At 46.1% G+C, this 19642-nt stretch overlaps 1 protein-coding gene and 1 long non-coding RNA gene across 2 annotated transcripts in view; one reads left to right on the top strand and one right to left on the bottom strand.

The window, feature by feature from the left end:
• Positions 1 to 15351, bottom strand: part of C2CD2 (C2 calcium dependent domain containing 2) — a 38100-nt gene extending 22749 nt beyond the window's left edge. The window contains exons 1-4 of the mRNA XM_030477889.1: positions 14913 to 15351; positions 12663 to 12761; positions 2564 to 2683; positions 2041 to 2139 (exon numbers count right to left, since the gene is read on the bottom strand). Of these exons, the coding sequence (XP_030333749.1) occupies positions 2041 to 2139; positions 2564 to 2683; positions 12663 to 12761; positions 14913 to 15206 (612 nt within the window). The 5' untranslated portion in view covers positions 15207 to 15351. The remainder of the gene's footprint in view (positions 1 to 2040; positions 2140 to 2563; positions 2684 to 12662; positions 12762 to 14912) is intronic.
• On the top strand, positions 14610 to 16461 carry LOC115604595. Its single transcript, XR_003990338.1, has 2 exons — positions 14610 to 14676; positions 15812 to 16461. It is a non-coding gene; the product is annotated as an uncharacterized LOC115604595 (long non-coding RNA).
• The last annotated feature ends 3181 nt before the right edge of the window (positions 16462 to 19642 follow it).

Raw genomic sequence — 19642 nt, forward strand, 5'->3', positions numbered from 1 at the left:
AATTAGGCTGTCTAAAGCCTCAGTTTCAATAATTTCATTACTTACGTTATTTAAATAAGCAGATAAATAGCGGTTAGTTTTGACTGTTGTGGAGGCAATTTCCCTCCCCTGCCCTTACCTAAATCCTGATGAAGAACACCGTCAAATTGTAAAATCCCAGCTGCCTCTTGCTTTGCCATCAACCTAATGTGATACCTGTTATTTAACAGTAACAGCAGCAACAATAGTCACTGGACTTGTACTTACAGGTATTTTCTGATGTTTCCATAGTTATTTGGAAAGCAGTTTGTTTGAAAAGCCTCCTGTCAGCTCAACCTCATTTTTAACTATACTTATTTGGAAAGTAATGCTTCGTCACAACATCCTCTACAAGGCAAGCCATAATGCTTAATCGCCAACCAAAAAGGCTTAAGAGCAGACGTTTTACTCTGGGTTTGACATGTGCTAAGGGCGTACAGCCAGCTACCGTGCCCAGCTTGGGGCACACCAGGACATGAAGTCACCGCATGTAAACCCAAGCCCTGCCAGTCAGCCACGTTGCCCAATGCAACTCAGGTTCATCCAGCTATTATCAACAGAATATAGGTTGTGTTTGACTGAAGACAAAACCACTGTGTAGATGATCACAAGCAGTTAAAGGTACTTATTTGTACACACAATATTGCTTCCAAAAGAAGAAATGACACAAAAGCTGACATTTAAGTTTAGGAGCAGAAGCAATTTCCAAAGTGTAGGTTGCTCACAGGCTTTAGCTCTCTGTTTATTGCCTCCACTCTTCCCTAAGTGCTAATAGAAACTTCAAAGTGAAAATAAAACCCCGAACTATTATGAACTTAACAGGCTCATTTTAAAAATGTGCCAAAGCACAGCAAGTTGCAACTCCTTTGAAACCCTGGCATCTCCCAAAAAGCAGGTTGTGAAGTCCACTGACTGTACCAGTCATCTGCACTTGTCAGTAAGTACTTAATGACTGTTCAATATGTGGATAATCAGCATGCCACCCCAACACATGAAGGTCATTAAACTGTTACGTGTGCACAGTAAAGTCTACATTAAAACACGCTTCGAAAGAGTCATCTGTCTTCAGATGTGTTATGAGTTTCACATTTTTGTGTTTAAAAACTGTAGTCATAAATTACTACAATTCTAGGTCACTTAGTACAAGGGCTTCAGAAGCAGCTTTACTGTACAATAAACCTATTTTTTAATGAGGCCTTCATTCAGAAAACCAGCTTCACAAAACACAATCAAGTCTTCACTCTCTGTTGGAAGAAAGGCTTAAGTCAGCACGTTTTTGCCAAAAATCCCCAGACATTGCAAAGGGTCAAAGGCAGAAGAGAGTCTCAGTCATGAAGGAAATCTTTCAGGGGATGTCCCAATAAAAAAAAAAAATAAAAAAACCCTTAATGAATCAGTGTTTATGTACTAAGATAAGGCACAATTCTAAAAGCATCAAGATATTTTTAGATCATCCATCATTTCCTTACATAATTGTATTTTTTCAGAGCTGTTTCAGAATTATTGTTGCCTAATTTCACAACTGATTCAAGCTAATGAAGAATTAGCAACTTTGTAATTAGCTTGATGGAAATACCATTACAATTGGTTTTTATATTATCATTATTTCAGAAGTGCTCTGAGAGAAGACATTTAGGAAAAGGCATTTTTCACACCTTTGAATGTGGATGAAGAATATTTGCAAAGTCATTTGTTTGTCAAACACAGTCTTGGTTTATCTGTAATGCTTCAGTAATCTTGAGAAATGCTCCTAGATTTCAGAGATGTAGGGGTTTGCTGGATGAGCCATAGCAGATTTCACTGAAGCAGCTCAAGACAGCACTACCGACAGGTAACCGCCCCATGCTTCTATTGAAGGCAGGCAACAGAAGGGAACGGGCATTTTTGCTCTTCCAGCCTCACCTGATACATTAGCTCTTAGACGCCTCTACTGCTAACTGATAGCATTACACTGAGTTTTGTGCTGAAGGGATGGAGACCCATCTTCTCAACCATTACAGCAAATAAAATCTACCGACTAACCTCCTGCAGTGGCTGGATCTCAAAATTGGTTTCATTGGTGTTAATGAGGAGCCAGTCAACTTTGACATCTTCTCCTCCGTCTTTCACATAGAGCTGAAGCTGTGGATGGAAAAGCAGTTATTGGAGAGTGTTCTGATGTCCTATAAAGAAATTGCAGGTCAAGCTCCATACTAAAGCTTGCCAAAGGAAGAATGAGGCCAGTTTCTCAGTAAGTAAATTCAAAGTGCCAGTCCAAGAAGGCAGAAGTTATTTAAGCTTTGAGAGTAGTTGCTAGTCAAAAAAGGCTATTGTTGTTCTATACATTCAAGCAGTCTACCCAATGTGTTACTTATCCACAGTGTCCTAAAAAGGCAGCTTAATTTATGAATTTATCACTTGCTCCAGAGGGAAACTGTAGTATTAATAAACATTCTATCACAGTTAACATGATCTTGTGTGCATTTTGCAAACAGGAGGTTCAGCTCAGCCGTTGGTTAAGATGTAACAAAAGGAGGAAGAGAGAGAACACCACTGAACACTTTACCTGCAAGTGAAGTGGAGACAGTTTCACGCTGTAGGACTGACCTTCTGCAGCCGCGGACGAAGTGGGTGAGACAGTGACAACAAATTTAATGGAATCTCCCACAACATTGCAAGAAACCACCTAATGAAATAAAAGCGGTGGGAAGAGGCAAGAAAGGAAAAAGCAAATTAGTCTTCAAAAGAGGTCTGTTGAAGGCAGGAAAGGAACTAAGAGAAGGAAGGACTTTACACTACCAGAATTATACTAAATTCTGTAGGTGGGAGATTTCTAAGCAGTTTTATAAACATCCCTATCCCCTTCTGTAGCTTCTATAAACCGTAGTTCAAGTGTTCACTTCTGGGAGCGAAATTTAATACCCGGAAATTCTGGTATTTTCCAAAATTTCTTTTGTATTGTTATCCAGTACAAAACTAACTCCTCCCCTGACAAATACTCGGGTGTTTTAAAAGCTCAACGATCACAATTTCGCATAAGGGAGACAAAGAAGTTTCTTCTTCTTCCTCTTCTGCTCCGAACTAAATAGCCTACCATAGAACAGATGGTTTTACCAAACGGTACTTGATTTAGTGGTATCCTACAAATGTGTAACTTCGGCATAACCCTGCTGCTGTAGAAGGGATTTTGTCTGATTAATTTCAGTTCCCAGTGGGGTGGGAAGGGGCAGGAGCCTTTAAAAGTTTATTCAAGTCTTTGAACACACCAAGAAAGGCCCTGAAATCTGGTGATTTAGCTAAACGCCTGGGAAAAGTGTATGCCACTCAACTGTAATAGACTTCGCTGAGTACACTCCCTCACTTCTAAGAGCAGTAATTTAAGTTGTTATCATATTGAGTTTACAAACACTAAGTGGTTTTTCCTCCCTCTCCTCTGCAAACCAACTGAGTTGCTGGAGCTGCAAAATTCCTGGAGTGCGCAGAAAGCACCTGGTGTCACAGAAAAGCCCCAGGTACAGAAGTGAGAAATGGCTCATTACATCAGAGGGAAGCTCACGTTGCAAACAGCTTTGATGGTTGAAGACAGCTGTTTGTCACTGTCCCTCTGTGATTACCGTCCGCACATATCCACTGTTGGAAAGGGTATCTGAGCCCTCCTTAGGCTGACTCATGCAAAGTCAACCAGGTTAATGCAATGCGCAGACAAATAACTTGCTGCAAGATTTGTTGACACAAACTCCGCATGCATGCTATTAAATTATGTTTGTGCACTTACTGCTTCACTTATGGGCACTGGGATAGATTCTGAACGCTTTAAAATGAATCAAGTACCTTCTGGAAGATCCTTATCAGTCTCTCCTTAAACACATTTAATCTCCCTGGGCTCTATAGAATACATTTTTAAGAAGAACCAGAGCATTATCAAGGGCTTTAGAGCACATCCATTAAGGTAGAGACTTAATTACTAAGGAGCAGGGGGAGGAGGTGGACATGGCAAATAAAAATCCCAACCACACCCGTAAGCAACGAGATTTGCCTTTTCAGATTTATCTTCTGCAAATTATAGTTCAGAAGTGGACAAATCAGTTTCCCCCACCTCTCCCTCAAAGTCTAAATCCCTTCAGAAATTATTTCTGACCCTTAATCCCACATAATCAACACGAGCACCCCCTAGTATGATATAACATAAATGATTTTAAAGCATTTTTAATAGCTAACAAGACCAAAGAGCCTAAGTGCTTATTTTATTCATTATATTTTCAACTCAGAAGCTGAGTTGAAACACAGAATCGTTCCTTTCATTCACAAGGATGGATTGGCATGGTGGCTCTTTTAACACTTCAAAAATGAATAGGCTCTTCCCTCTTTTTCAAGGGCAGAAGAGGAAAAGGACAGGTCTGATGCAAAAGCTGCTCTCCTAAATGCAGTGGGTTTATCATCCATGCACATTTCATCCACACATGCATAGGAGGTTCAGTGCATTCAGAACAAGTTGGACTCACTGCACATGTGATGCAAAGCTATTTGTCTGGAATTTCTGGATGTCTAAGACCAAGATATACAGAGCTGACTACTGCTTAAAAAAGAAAGTGTGGCAGGAGAGTTGGTAGATGAGTTAATGTGCCACTTTCTTCTTAATCGTGTTTCATGTGCCACTTTCTTCATAATTATGTTTACTTCCAAGTAAAGGATGGAAACAGACACTGCAGGTAGGGCAATTTTCATTCTTCTTCCTACACCATGTCAAGAGAGTCCTACTCCCCTTCTCCTCTCACTTTTAATAAAATAACTGTGGTCTTCAGGTACAGAGGTCTAATTTTTAATCCAGTTAGAAAAAGGAGTGGTCCACATTTGTTAATGGAAAATAATATTCCTTTATATCAGCTGAATCCCTTTATGCTAGCAGCAGGATGGATTATGGAGTCAGAATACTAAGAGAAAGAAATTCTGGGCTAGAATTTGAAGAGAAAGCAATTCCGTTTTCATCTAGGATACTGCCACATGGTGAGAAGCTGATTAAAGAGACTGCAACTGCTGCTTCCCTTTCTAAGTGACGTTCTTTTAGAAGTGTAGCGGATGACTTTGATAGACCAGAGAAGAAATAGGTAGGTCATTTTCCCCAGAACAGTCACATGAAGAAAAATACTGAGACTTCCTGTGCTACACTCCTCTTCTTCCGCGCCCACAACCAACCTGCTTCCTCAAACTCATTTTCTCTGCACAGATGAAGAGCAGGAAAAGGAAGGGCCGGGCAAAGCACACCTTTCTGGTTGTCACAGAAGAGGAAGGATACATGTTCACAAGAAACAGTAGCACCTGAACTAATGGCAAGTGAGTTGCTCTTCATCTTCATTTATCTTCCTCATCTTTCTCTCCCACCCCTCCTTACCACGGTCATCCCCAGTCATCAACACTTTATGGTTTAGAGTCTAGAAAACCTGGTATTCTTACAACAAACTGTTCTTTAAAAATTAGGCCCTTAGACCACCACACAGAAGCTGTGGTTGGCTAATTCTGGACTCCCCGAGAGGGAATACCCCAGCTCTCTTTTGTTATCTTACATCTGGACAAGCAAGACCTCCTAAATTAGAAATAGGATGAGCACATGAATGTGCTGAAGGATGAAGTAAAAGCACAAAGAAACCAGGATGCTCCTACCAGCAGGACTAGTGCCTCTGCAGCTCTAGCCTCCCCCGGCACAAACACCCCATCACCAGCCAAGGTCTCTCCACGCACTTCGGGGATCTCCCACAGAAGGGATTCTCAGCCCTTCCTCAGGTGCTTTCACCAGCAAGGCTGTACCCTGCTCCTCCTGAGCCCTCTGCCATCCCTCCCCACACTCAGCTGACTCCTGGCACTTGATCCCCCCATGCCAGGGTTATTCTTGGTTGGTAGTTCCTCAACACCCTGAAGCCTCTCCTCTTGCCTGCCTCCATCCCTGACCACACTAGCCCACGATGTGGGTGAGCTGCTGGGGCAAAACTCCTTGACGTGGCTGGGCTCCGCTCCTCATCTGGCTGACATGGGCACCCAGCTCCAACAAGATGCAGATGCTGTAACACACCTTGCTTATATATGTCTAAAATTGTTAGTATAATTATCCTAAAAAAAATATTTCAGAACAACAACTGCAGGAATGAAGGAGACTGAAAAAGCATACAGTTGGAGTAAGATACATGTTTTTTGGAGAAACTCAAGCGTCCAAGCTTGTGTACCCACAGCTATCCAAGCCCTTCCCCCAGCTTTGCCCTCCCCCTCTATAGCTTGACTTTTTCCCTTTGTGGTTCCTCCGGACAGAGCTACAAAACTTCACTTTATTTCCTTCCTGAAGTAGCAGCAGAAGCTGCCCCATCTCCAGGAGCACCAGAGTGCCTCTGCTCCTCACACATGGTGTCCTCCCGCCTTGAGGTTTCAGTTTTGGCACTGGCACACACCAATCTGTGTATTATGCATGGCCTTTTTGTAACTCCTCCTTCCCCCCTCCACATGTGGCAGCAGGCTCCCTTCCATGGCCAAGGGAGGGTGAAGGGCCATGTCTTCAGAGGGAAGCTCTCACAGCCCTGCAGGGGAAGGTCTTCTTCACCTTCCCCAGTCTATGACCGCGTCACATGTATGTGTAAAACCCTCAGCATCACAGGCCTTGCTTGCCTTTTTTCACTGCCCTTGGTATTTATCTCCAGAAAGAGCAGGTTATTCCATAGTATGTAACACAAATCTTCAACATTTTCACAAGAAAATGAGGACACGCCATGAAGCAGCCACACAGTGAAAGCTGCCTCGATCTCAACAGTAGGGATCAGTACGCTATTAGATTTAGGATCCCCACAATTTTTCATGTTTGTTTTGGAGCACTCCTCTGAGAAGGAGAAGGCTCTTCTTTTGGCACGGAAAACTCCCCTTGTCAATGGCCACAGAGACGGTCTGTGTGCTCAGCTTAAAACCTAACTGTAAGAAAACTTTCCAGTCAGAAACTTCTGCCTTTTGATAGTCATAACAACTGTTCAGAATAAGAATTACATGATCTTCCTTGGTTATCAGAGCCTATGCATTGACCTCTTGAGGGGGTTTCTCTAGCTTCTTCACCATTCCCTCTTTACCCAAGTAGTTTACCAAGTGAAACATATAAACTGAAGGAGAGAATACAGGCACAGCTAGAGGTGGATTTTTAGAAGCCGGTATCAAAGCGAATTTGCCTGCAAATATAATGAGACAACGCTGGACCTGTTTTCCAAAACCATGGTAAACACCAGCGTGAAGGCAGAGTGAGTGATGGAATGAGTGCAGGAGAAAAAGAGTTACCATGTCAGCAACAGAAACAAAGCAGAAACTGATAAAGCATGTGAATTTATCCACTCCTTTGAGACCAGAGTGGGATAAAACAAACGAGCAGGGAGTACAAGGAGACAGGACAGGAAGAATTTTCAATACGCCTATCAACTTATGTGAATATCAAACAGAGCAAGGACAGGAAGCAGTACTTACATTTAAAAAGGGAGAAAATAAATAAATACCAGAAACAGACTTGCTAGTTTGTAAAGACACAAGTCTTTACAAACCATTTGAGAGACAGCATAGCTGAAGACGTGGAGATCAGCAGAAGACAATAAAACGCAGGAGAGGTTTCCCAGTTTGTGCTGCAGTAGCTTGGCAGTAGCTTGAAGAGACATTCAGTTGCAGAGACACAGGCACATCACGCCATTGGAGTGCTAAGGTATCCCTGACCCCTGTGCCAAGACAGGAGATGTGGCACAAACCTATAGGAGGCCCATACACATCCGCAGTAGCAACTGGAAGACAGGCAGGCTACCTGACAGTGCCCAAACCAGTATTATCTCCACTGAAACAAACAAATCCCCACCCTGCTGTTTTCCTTCTACAAGATACTCAGTTCTTAAGTAGGTGAGATCCATTATGTTGTCTTGTCTATTTTAGTAGGGTCACCGCACTGATAATTAAGCTTGTACTCCATCATTCCCACGTTAAGGTGAATGGGGATCTGTTTGAAAGGGAGAGGACAGTACAGTGAGCAGGGAGATGAAAGCTGGAAGCAAGTTACAAAGGAGTCTGTCAGGCACCAACCCAATTGCACAGTTAAGCTTCAAAATCCCTCAAGAGAAAGAAAGCGTGATGCTGAGGAACACAAGCTGGGAAGCAGCAACATAAAGAAAGATTAGGACATCACACAGAAATGATGGGGAAAAAAAGTAAAAAAAGAAAAGAAATGCTATTCAAAATACAGAGCGTGTGTGTAGGAGAATTAACAAATACTACTCATACAAAGGGCAGCGTATCACTGGGAGAACACCAAAGGAAGGGACCTGGATGCTTCAAGTCAGTCACATCCTGAAGCAGCCACGGGACAGGCAGACTGGAAGCCTAAAATGCATCAGAAAAGTACTTTCAGAGACACAAAGAAGCAGTAATCTTGCATGGTAAGACCTCGCCTGTAGGGCTGTGTGTCACTTCAGCTGTCAAGTTCAAGTAGATAGATTTAACTGGAGCTGCTGCAGAGAATGGGTGCACAGAAGTGACTTACAATATTGTGAAAGGAGACTTAAGGAACAACTTATTTAGCCAAGGAAATAGAATTCCTTCACGATATATTTACATGATATTTGCTTGATATGACAGCAAGCACCATGGAAGAAAAGTAAATAAAGAATTACGCTAGTATAGAAACAAGCTGCATGGGCCATGATTCCACCTAGGCTTGTAAAAAAACCCCATCATTAAAGCAGCAAAGCTCCAGGACAGCTTTTCAAGCAAAACAGGGAGTTAAAGACAATAAGAACTGCACATGATGGTCAGGGCAGTTCACCCCACCAAAAATAATCAGAAATAAACACATGTAGGTGACTCAGAATGATCCCAGTTAGTACTGTAGTAGTGACAACGAGAAACCAGTCTTTCCCAGAGCAGAAAGCAGCCGTTGCTGCACAGTGTCTCTACCTGCTTCAGAGCAAGTAGAACTGGAAGCCCTGATGCCCCAGCATGGCACAAACACAGGCTGCCAGCTCACAGCAGGGTGGCTGCAAAGTGATACCAAGATGAAGCTATGACAGCTGTGTGTGTTAATAAGGGCTCTTCGGATATGCTGCACAGCTCATCAGAAAACAGGACCTCTCAGAAGCCTGTGAAACAGTCCTCCTTTCTCTCTACCATTTCCCTCAGCAAGATCCATCACACAAAAAATAACACAAAGCTTTCATATTTGCTGTTGCCCGTTGTGATCCAAGACAGTCATTCCTTGTATAGCAACTTGTTATCACTCACTAATGGCATGGCACTCTGAGGGCATTTTAGCCCTTTCGACTTAGGTATGAAGCAGGAAAAGGGAGACTTCTGTTGTAGCCTGCCCCATCCAAATCCTCTGTGTCAAGTCCCCAAGAGAATCATCTTTTTTGTTGCCTTTTTTGTTGTTGTGAAGTTCAAAGCCTCTGAAAATAGACTGCAGCAATGGAAAGGCTGGCAGAATTAGCTAAGAATATTCCTAATGTTTACTTTATTAAAACAAAACAACCAACACCACACAATGAAAATGGGCCACTTCATCCTATATATTTAGGCTCTGGCCCAAAACTGGAGTGAAGGTGATGCATAAATAGAGGCTTTGTCAAGAAGCAGCGTAGTGTAACCTTCAGCCCCAGAGCAGCCTGTCCCCATCACAACAGCTTTGGCCAGGCTGACAACCAGCAGCTATCCCAACCATGTCTGCAGTGCTGCACTGTGGAGCATACACCGATTTTACATCTTTCAGCTTCTCCAAGCCAGGACAGTATGTATAGACCTAAGGACAGCACATGTCAGCCTGCATCCTGGTGATAAACAGAGCTGTCAGCAGTAATACAATAATTACAGTTGGGCTGGCAATCCCATATTGTTTTGGAGCAAGACTTCCCAGGCAGAAGGCTCACTCCCAGCACCAGGCACATTCATCACCTGGCTGTGCCCTATGGCCCAGCACTCAAGAGGACAGAGGACCACCCGCCACAAAAGACATACCACAGGGCTCTATCAGCACACAGCTGCGTTCAAGTATTACACATCCCATGTTTACTGCTATTTTGATCTCTCACCCTCCATCCTGTACTTCCTTTGACGACCACAACCCCTCTGATGCAAGGTCAAATACATATTTGAAACAGTACGCAATAAATCAAGGCACTTATACACTCTTGCCATAGAGACCACAAGTAAAGCAGCACCTTGGACCAATTGCAGGACAACAGTCTTGTGCCAGCTGAAGCCTCAGGCAAGTGCAGAGCTCTGTGGGATGCTACAACATCGGTAAACATGCAGTATGTGGTGACAAACTGCATTCAGAGCCAGTCATACCGGTAATGAGTTACAAATACATATCAGAAGTTTGAGTTTGGACAAGCTGCAGAGAGAGATTTCAATTTCATATGCAAAGGTAAAGAGCTTGAAGAGCAAGAGGGTAAAAGAAAACAGCACTGGAAAAACCACCTTTGGACCCTTGGTATTACCTGAGGAATACATAAGAGACACAACTACTGTATGAGAGAACTCCTGAGGTGTTTCAGAGAAAGGCATGCATTTAAGGAAGGAGGGAAAGTAGCTATCAGAGTGCCACTCTAAGGTTATTATACACTGAAATCCAAATAAATATTCAGGTTGTACCTTAACTGAAAAAGTAAGAATAATCCAGAGAAATTTTTCCAGCAGCTGTGCACAAGATTATGGAAATGGGTTTTGGGACAGTTCAGAAAAACTCACTTTACGTAAGTGAACCTGGTTTAATCCAATACATTTTTAAGTGTGCTTATATTGGTTTAAGCTGCTGCAAAACCACATTAGATTGCTGGCTGCAGTGTAACAGCTTGATTAACATACTGAAATGATGTAACCCAAGGTCAGACAAGGACCAGAGACTGCACAAGGGAGGGTGCCGGACTGCAAAGCTACAGGTAGAGGAGAGCAAGAGAACAGCCCTACAGCAGCGAACAGTTCCCCGGGCTTAGGCTCCCATGGAGTCAGCACTTGCTACGTTCTGCTGCCCAGGCTTAATCACAGCAGGTTAAGGTGCCTACAGGGCACCACGGGCACTAACTTACCTCACTGCTATGGCAGGCAGAATCTACTGTTAAACAACACGTAAGTCAGCTGAGGGTTGCAGCAGAGATGTTCCCGGTGGTACAGCACGACCTCAGGGAAACCCAGGACTGCAGCGCTGTGCCTTTGTTCTGGCACACAGGCAAGGCAAAAGTGGGTTTTAGTCATGGTCCAGCCACGGGCACGGTACTCTGAACACAGAGCTGGCCCCACACACTCCTGCTGAACTATGATGCTGGCCAAGAGCAGCCAGCAGACCCAAACTTCCTGGGCACCTCCCATGCAAACACACTTGCAGCCCTGCCAGCCTTCCAGCAATGTTTTAGACGCTGTGCTGCAAGTCACCTATTTTTGTGCTGTTACTTGCTAGCTTTTATTTGTAGCAGATCTCCCTCAGTTGCTGGCTTCACATATTATACAGCACACCACTTTTAGACCTACCAGTTGCCTCTCCTTAAAATTTCCCATTGTGGTGTCTTCCAGTGGCACAGAGTAACACTAATGCCTACTCCACAGCCCGACCAACTCCAGCCTCTCTAGTCCCACTGCTGGGGCAGGGACCACTGACAGGTGAAAAATCCCAGGAGGGAAGAGCGGAAGAAGAGCGTGAACAAGTGCACAACTTTACACGTCGGCAATCCCAAGCTGCACCAATGAGGGTGTGCCTATGAGCTGTGTATCAGGCAGATAAGCATGCATAGTTTTCAAAGGAATCATAGTAAAGCTGCTTGACATCTAAGTCAGACAAACAAACCTAATTAACAAAGCAAAACTAGAAGAAAAGCATTAGACTAATTTGATGCAGATACCTAAAGCAGAGCACCAGTTCAGATATAACTAGTAGTTTCAGCCACCAGGATGAAAATGCAAAAGATATAACCGCCAATAAGCATATATACTTTTTTTTTCTCCTTTCAATGCATGTTTACTCTGTTTCAAGAGCCACATTCTGCCTTATTTTCATTTTACATGCACTAAAGCACTGTGCAGTATGTGGGGTGGGGGAAGAGGAAGAAAGGGTATGTGGAGAGGAAGAAAGAGACCATTCTCTCCTCACTGAATGCAGGATTCAGTAGAGTCAAGACTTCACCCTCAGGACTTTGCACTGTTCCACTGATCCTTACCTGACTCCAACTTATGAGGCAAACCTGTAATCAGCCACACAAACAGCAAGAGGCAGAGAAAGGTATTTTCCTCTCCCAGAGGAGAAGTTTCCCTTCCCTTTCCTTCTTCACGAAACCCCCACCCCACACGTCAGCAATGCGATGGGGAACATTGTACCGATCGTGGGGGTAGGGAAAGAGGGCAGCTGTATGAGTTCATTGAGGACGTACCCATAAGCTTGGCATAACCCTGGTTATTGCCTATTTGGTAGAAAGCCCGGAGGACATTCTGCTCATGACTTGCAAAAGGAGTGAATCAGTGCAAAGAGTTTGCACAGGTTCTCTACGGAGGCAGCCTCTCAGCAGCCTTGACAAATTTAGGTCCCAGGTACAGAAGTGTTGACAAACAAAACTCCCGCTGACACTAATAAGAAAAGTTAACATTTCCTGCCCAAAAGTAGACTGGAACAAAACCAAACTGAGGTTTACCTTTTCTTGAGCTGACTTTACAATACTAACAACTTGTTCAATTTCTAGCTCAAGTGGTTCTGGTGGGTCATCTTCCTCAAACGTAAGCAACTGTGAATCCTAAGAAAGAAGAGAAAAAAGGAAGCATCATTAGGTGATGAACCTATCGCTTGAAAACAAGTAATAAAAATGCACTGCCAGTGAAGTTCCTGGAAGAACCGGAGACGGAACTGCAAATGTATGTCAAAACTTGTATGGATTAATTGCATGACACCTCAGTACATAATACAGGGTAGAGCCTGAACACCTATACTTAGGACATAACTATGGGCCTAATCATAACTCCTCTTTCTCTGTACCAGAATATCAAGGTATGTAGCACAGTGCAGAGTGAAGCCCATGAGCAACGTCAGAGTTCAGTGAAACTGCTCTTCTTGAGTAAGGATTAATCAGTGCTGCAGTTTTAAAGGGCATTTTTGGGTTGGACTAATAATACAGCTGCACTGCCAAAACTAAGAAAACCCAAATATCATCTTGCAGAGGTGAGGAAAGAAGCCTTCCCCTTCCAAATCCTTCCTCATGGGTGACGGCAGGCAGTCATGACAGCTACTCAGTCTTCACATAGACAGCAAGGAAAAGACAGCTTATACCTGTTTTGACAGTGAGGTCATGCTTTTAGAGGCATCAGCACTCGCATCATCCACCTGCTACCCACACCGAGTGCTGCTTCCCTCGTCACCTGGGGCTGTTTTGCACACAGGAATTTCATTAGCTGTGCACCACTGACATTGTTTTGGGAGGCTGACAGCGGGAGGAATGCCACGCTGCAGTGCCAGGCGGTGAACTCATGGCAAGAGACGGCTGCAGCTGCTCACCCAGGGAGGGAGGGTGTGCATGGCCCTGTCAAAGTGGCTTTGGTCTGCAGTCAGGGACGAGAAGCGGCCGCTTGTTTCTAGTTACTTTAAGTTCCCAGCACCTGTGCCTAAGCTGTCTGGGCTCTCCTCTTCCACAAGTACAAGGCAAACCTTCATTTCTTAGTACAACCCATGCTTTTCTCAACTGTGCCGCACAATTTGAAAGGGCAGATGAGGTATTTTCTTTCTGCTGCCCTAACTTACACTGATGTCTGGAAAGTGTTAAACCACTTTCCTTATCTTTCATTCACAGGCACTGCCCCACTCTTCCTTCTCCCCCAGCCTGCCTGCTGAGATGTAAGAAGAAAGCTTGCTGGGGCAGCCAGGAAAAGAACCTCCTAAACCTAGGGAGAGGGCTGCACGCAAATCCGGAGACCTGAGTACATGCCACTTCCAAGAGAGTTTAGGCTCAGCATTTTCCACTGACATGGCAAGGGTTCAGTCCTCAGGACCAGAGAATCGGTGTGCCACAGCCCCACCTAACCTCCTCACCCTTAGACCTGGACATACACAAACCAACAAGCAGTATGGCACATGCACCCTTTGGAAGAGGGTAGGATGGGATGGGAAGGGGTGGCACATTTTGTGCATCCATCCAGACCCAGGCTAAAAGTAAACAGACGAACACCCGAGAAGCCCACCGTCTCACAGCTGCCTGGAGGACGCCAGCCCTCAGCCTTACACTGACACGCACACAGGTTCGGCAGGGCCTAAGACAACACGAAGGAAGCCCGGCTCTGGGAGTTATTTGCCGAAGGACGGGCTGCAGGCCCCACGCTGGCTCCCAGGCCAGGAAGTTTCCATTGTTTCCTGTTCCCTGCGCCCGAACAATGTTATCGGCGTACAAGCCCCTGTCAGGGGCCACGGGGGTCACGGCTTTCCTCCCCTTTCTCCCCGCTCCAGCACATGTGCCCACTCCGTGCCTCTGGCCAGCTCCTGCCTGCGAATTCCTGCCACACTGCCACCAAGCATATAGATGTGTGTATATATATATATCTATATGCACACACACACATATACAAACCCATACAGTGCATACCCATACACACACGCACATATGCACACCGAGCGACAGTAACACACCAGCAGGCGCTGCCAGCACCGTGCTGACGGCACCCAAGGTATGTCTGGACCAAGTCCCGGTGTCTCTACAGCCGCTCCCCGCCCCGGGCGGGAGCAGCCCCGCCGGAGAAAGGGCACACATCGCCCTCTCTCGCCTCGGCGGGACGCCCCAAGGCCCCGGCCCCAGCCCGGCGGGCGCGGGGGAGCCGCCCGGAGCTGTCGGGCCGGGCCCTGCGGCGCGGCGGCCCCGCTCCCCTCTCGCCCGCCACCCCTCACCTGCGTCCCCGGCACTCACCGCCCGTGCCTCCGCCTCGGCGCTGAGCGCCGCCACCCAGGCCCGCCGCCACTGCCGCCGCCAGCTGCCCAGCGACAGCGCCCAGGACAGCACCGAGCCGCCCTCCTCCTGCAGCTCGTCCCGCCGTGGTGGCGGCGGCGGCGGCGGCAGCGGCGGAGGCGGCGGCCGGCCCCGCCGCAGGGCCAGCAGCACGTACTGCACCAGGTAGACGGCCAGAGTGGCCAGCGCTGCCACGAAGAGGGCGACCAGCGCGCCCCAGCGCAGCTCGGCCAGCCCGCCCGGCAGCCACGCCATGGCTGACCATAATGGGAGCCGCGCTACCGGCCCCCACCAAGGCGCGCACAGCGGCAGCGGGCAGCGGCAGCCCGCGCGGGGGCCTGAGTCGGGAACAGCGGCACCGCGTCCCGCCGCCTGCGCGCGGGCGCCGCGCCACACCGCGCCGCCCCGCCCGCCCACGGCGCAGTCACCGCCCGGCCCGCCCCTGCCGGCGGGGCGCCGAGGGGAGGCCCGGCCCCGGCCCCGGCCCCGGCCCCGGCCGCGGCCCATCTCTGCTGGAGGCGGGGCGGCCCGTCAGAGCGGCGGAGGGCGCTCGTCCCGCGGCTCCGCCGGCACCCCGCAGCACTGCGGGTTCCGTGGGGCACCCGGTGCCCCGGGCCGGAGCAGGGGTCGGGGGGCGCAGGCTGCGCCGGGCGGGTTCAGGTGCCCCCTGAGCCGGCGCTTCGCGGGAAGCCGTCTGCTGTATCGGGCAGAATGGGACGAGAAGAGCGGTCCCACGGGTGGGCGAAAGCGGGGAGTTTCTATAGGGATGGCGGGGCAGGAGGAGCGTCCAGAGGCCCGGGGAAGAGGCGCCAAACTAATAATTTATGTTGGTTTTCCAACGACAAAACGTTTCCCCTTAGATCAGTGTTACTTAGTGATGTCGTTTGCACACTAAGCAACAACTGGAAGAGAAAAATAATGCGAACAGCCCCTCACGTCTTTGCACACGATGGATAAACATGGTAATGTCTGCGAGTGGGCAGCAGGATTCGGCTACAAAACAGACCTGACTTTCCCCCCTCCCTCCCCAAAAGTAAGATGATGTAATGTTTGTGTTCCAGAGCCTGAGACATAGTCACCTTGTTCATGTGAATTACAGAGGTAGGTGGATAGAACTGCCACGTTGCCCCTCGGTGAGCATTTCAGACGGGCGCCCCTCCACCTAACAGGATAACATTTGCAGGGCTGTGATCTGCTTCTTCCTCCTCACCCCTCCGCAGCACTGCAGGAACAGCTGAGGAGACTACAAGGCATTTTATTTTTCCGTCTGCTTCCCATCCAAGGGCTTCCTTTTTCTTCCTGGTGCTTCATTATCTCGTCTGCCTCGAACTGACTAGGAGGAGGAAAAAAATCCCCAAAATTCTGTGTTTCCCTGTGATTTGCAGCCTGGAGTGTAAATTCAGAACTGAGTACTTTCTGCAAACCATGCTGAATGACTTGTTATCAGTATGAGGTTTGTGATAAAGGGGAGGAAATGGTCTTTTGATAGTAAATAAAAGTTTCATAATAATTTATTTTTGTCACACTCATTTTTAGTAAGTTCCTGTTTGGTTTTCAGAGTGCTACCTTATCAGCTCATCGCTATTTGTGTCCTCATTTTTCTTGTGCTTTCCTTTGCCTGCTTTGTTTCTTTCATAGTGACTTTCCTTACCCATGGCAGCTCACTGCCAAGGAACCTCACTTGTATTTTTTGTCCAATCCATGTGCTCAAACCAACCAGCAATTAAGTCATTGAGATTGGTAGTGAAATGTTATTGTAAGTTCTTGCTCCACTTATGGCAGACAGTGTCAAAAGGCTGGGTAGACAATGTCTACTCCTCTCCCCTCATCTACCAAGCCAGTAGTTTCATTGTAGAAGTTTATGAAATTGATCGACTTCCCCTTGGTGAATCCATGCTGACTACTCCTGATGACTTTCTTGTTCTTCATGTGTCTGGAAGTGGTGTCCAGAATTAGCTGCTCCATCACCTTCTCAAGGTCAAGGTGAGGATGACTGGTCTGTAGGTCCCAGCATCCTTCTTTATGAAGTTAGGAGTGGCATTTGCCACTCCAGTCCTTGGGCACTTCTCCTGGTCACTATGATCATTCAAAGATGATACAGAGTGGCCTTGTGATGACATCTCCAGCTTCCTCAGCACTCGTGGGTGCATTCCACCATGTAAGCCCATGGACTTACATATGTTCAGTTTGATGAAGTATTCCCTGACCCAATCCTTTTCAATTAAATGTAAATAATCTTTGCTCCAGATTTTCACCTTGGTCTCTGGGGCCTGGGGTTCCTGAAACATCAGGATGCTGTTACATCAACATTTAATACAGTATGATAGAATGTTGGGGCTAGGCCTCTGGGAAGAGGAACAGGTTGCTGCCTGAGAAGCAGTTTGATCATTTTGTGTTGTAAATACATTGTCCACATTTGCACCTATAAGCTGCAAACTTGACAGGGCCAGAACATGGCTTTATCTGCTGCAGTTAGTTTACTGTACATACATAAGAAGAACAGGCTGCTCATAAGTTAAAATGTTTGCCTAGGACACAGGGAAATCCTGCTCTCCGTTCACTGACCAGCTGCCTTCTGCCTGCCTGACTGCAGGCAGGTGATTTGGAGTATACCTACATGATACCAGGGAGCAAGGGGCTGAGATCTCCAGAGATCCGCAACCAGAGCCATATTGCTATGCTAGCACAGCTCCATATACAGGTTAATTGACCCTGCTGAGAGACCAGATTGGTTAGCCTGGTTGATTTTAAGATCCAAACCAGTATCTTTGCTGTACCAGCTTGTTTGCAGATAGTTCAGGGATTTCTAATACAGCACTGCGCTGTGGCAGACAAACCTGCGCTTAGCTTGTCCCATGTTTCAGTTCCCCACATATGCCACACAGACAGTCTTCTTTCACTGGCAGGAATTTTGTGAGTCCAATTAGCAAACATGAAATGACAAGAAAGAATAAAAGATTACATTGAGCTATTAAGAACAGTTTTCCTTTACAGAACTTTAACAGCTATCTTGTTACTAGAAATATTTTACATTTTTACTTTTGAAGTATAGCAGAAGTATGTGGCTGCAAATATTTAATTTATATTTAATTATTTTCCTTTTTTGTGCACCTGTGGACTTGGAATAGCCCTCTCTTAACATTCAGGATCTTGCCCATCAAAGCGTAGCTCTGGGGATGCGATTAGGAAAGCAATTAGGTTTTCATAATTCCATGTACTTTGAAGCTGGGAACTGTGATTCTGACATGCTCCTAGGCTCTGCTATGTGCTGTATTTCTATTAAGCAACTTCTGTATTTCCCAAATCCCATCTTTTCTTTTAATTAGCAAGTATATAACTCTGTCAGTGATGGTTGCAAAGCAAGTTTAAATAATGTAAAGCGAGTGAGATTGATACAGAGTTGATTTTACAAGGTTCTGGAACAATAGAGTTATAAATGCATCATTCATCATGGTTACCACACGTCCTGTCTTGGTCCTTTGAAGTATGAATTTTGTTAACTGTTTCATTCTGTGTTGGAAAGGCAAGAAGACAACTGCAGACCTGTAGCTTACTCTGACCTAGTCTATGCTAGAATGTTTTGCTGGTAGAGCTACCCTAGGCACATGAACAACAAAGAAGTATCTCATCCATTAGCCAGTGCTGCCAGGTTCATCACACATCTGTTCAGAGATGCTCTTTTTCACCCCACAGACAGAATGTGGGCAGAATTTTAGGACCTTGGCTGTTTGTTTGAACTTCCTAGATTTCTTGCAGGAATGGTGGCTTAGACTTGGTGCAGGCAAATGTGTATGCCAGAGTGTGACACGGCGGGGTATGCACTCAGAGCTAGCATCTGCAAAGTGGTCATCTGAGACTATCCTGCATCCTGCATTATAGATATAAGCAAAGGGAGCAGGATGAGATCATAGTTATTTAATCAATTTCGTTTTTAAAGCTGTGAGCAGAACAATGACCAAAAAAAAAAAAAAAGCATAGTAGGTTCAATCACTGCGATTAAATGATCACTCATACAATTACAATGCAGAGAGCTAAAATCATTCCAAACTTTTCTCAATAATTCTTTGCCTCAGAGCTCCAGAGTAGTTTTTACACACATGAAAGAAAGACAAGGTTCATAAGAGGCCATGCATGCAGTCTAACATGAAGTCTGAAAGAAATGCTTTGTCAGGACAGTGTAATAGTATAAAAGATTTTAGTTTGGCAAAACTGTACTTTGGCCAGCAGAATTTTTTCCAGTGTCCCAGGGCTCTGTGTGATGCCAGCTTTACCTGTGAGGTAGCTAGAAGCATGTCTTCAGCATGAAATTTTGCTGGCGTAATGGTCAGCCTAAGGTGATACCACCACACACTCTTCATTGACAGCTCAGCTGGCAGAAGTAGACCTGTTAATCTTCACATCTGAAATGTGGCCCCTCGGCATGTTACTTGTGGAAGAGGAGACCATGTTCCCTTTCACATGTAGCATTCCAGTCTCTTTCGCACTCTTTTATTTGCTGTGCCGGAGGCAGGTAACAGGCATGTCCTTCTACCTGCTGACTGGCAGGTTCGCTCAGGAGTTGTGGGGCAAGAAGAGGCGCAGTGCGAAAGCTCCTCCATTTGGTCCTGCCCTCTTGTGTACTCTCCAGTTTGTTCTCTGTAGCCTCTTTCCAGGTGAGATTCATTCAGCACGCGTGACCCATCTTGTCTCAT

This window comes from Strigops habroptila, chromosome 2 (genome assembly GCF_004027225.2).
Source record: "Strigops habroptila isolate Jane chromosome 2, bStrHab1.2.pri, whole genome shotgun sequence".
Lineage (NCBI taxonomy): Eukaryota > Metazoa > Chordata > Aves > Psittaciformes > Psittacidae > Strigops > Strigops habroptila.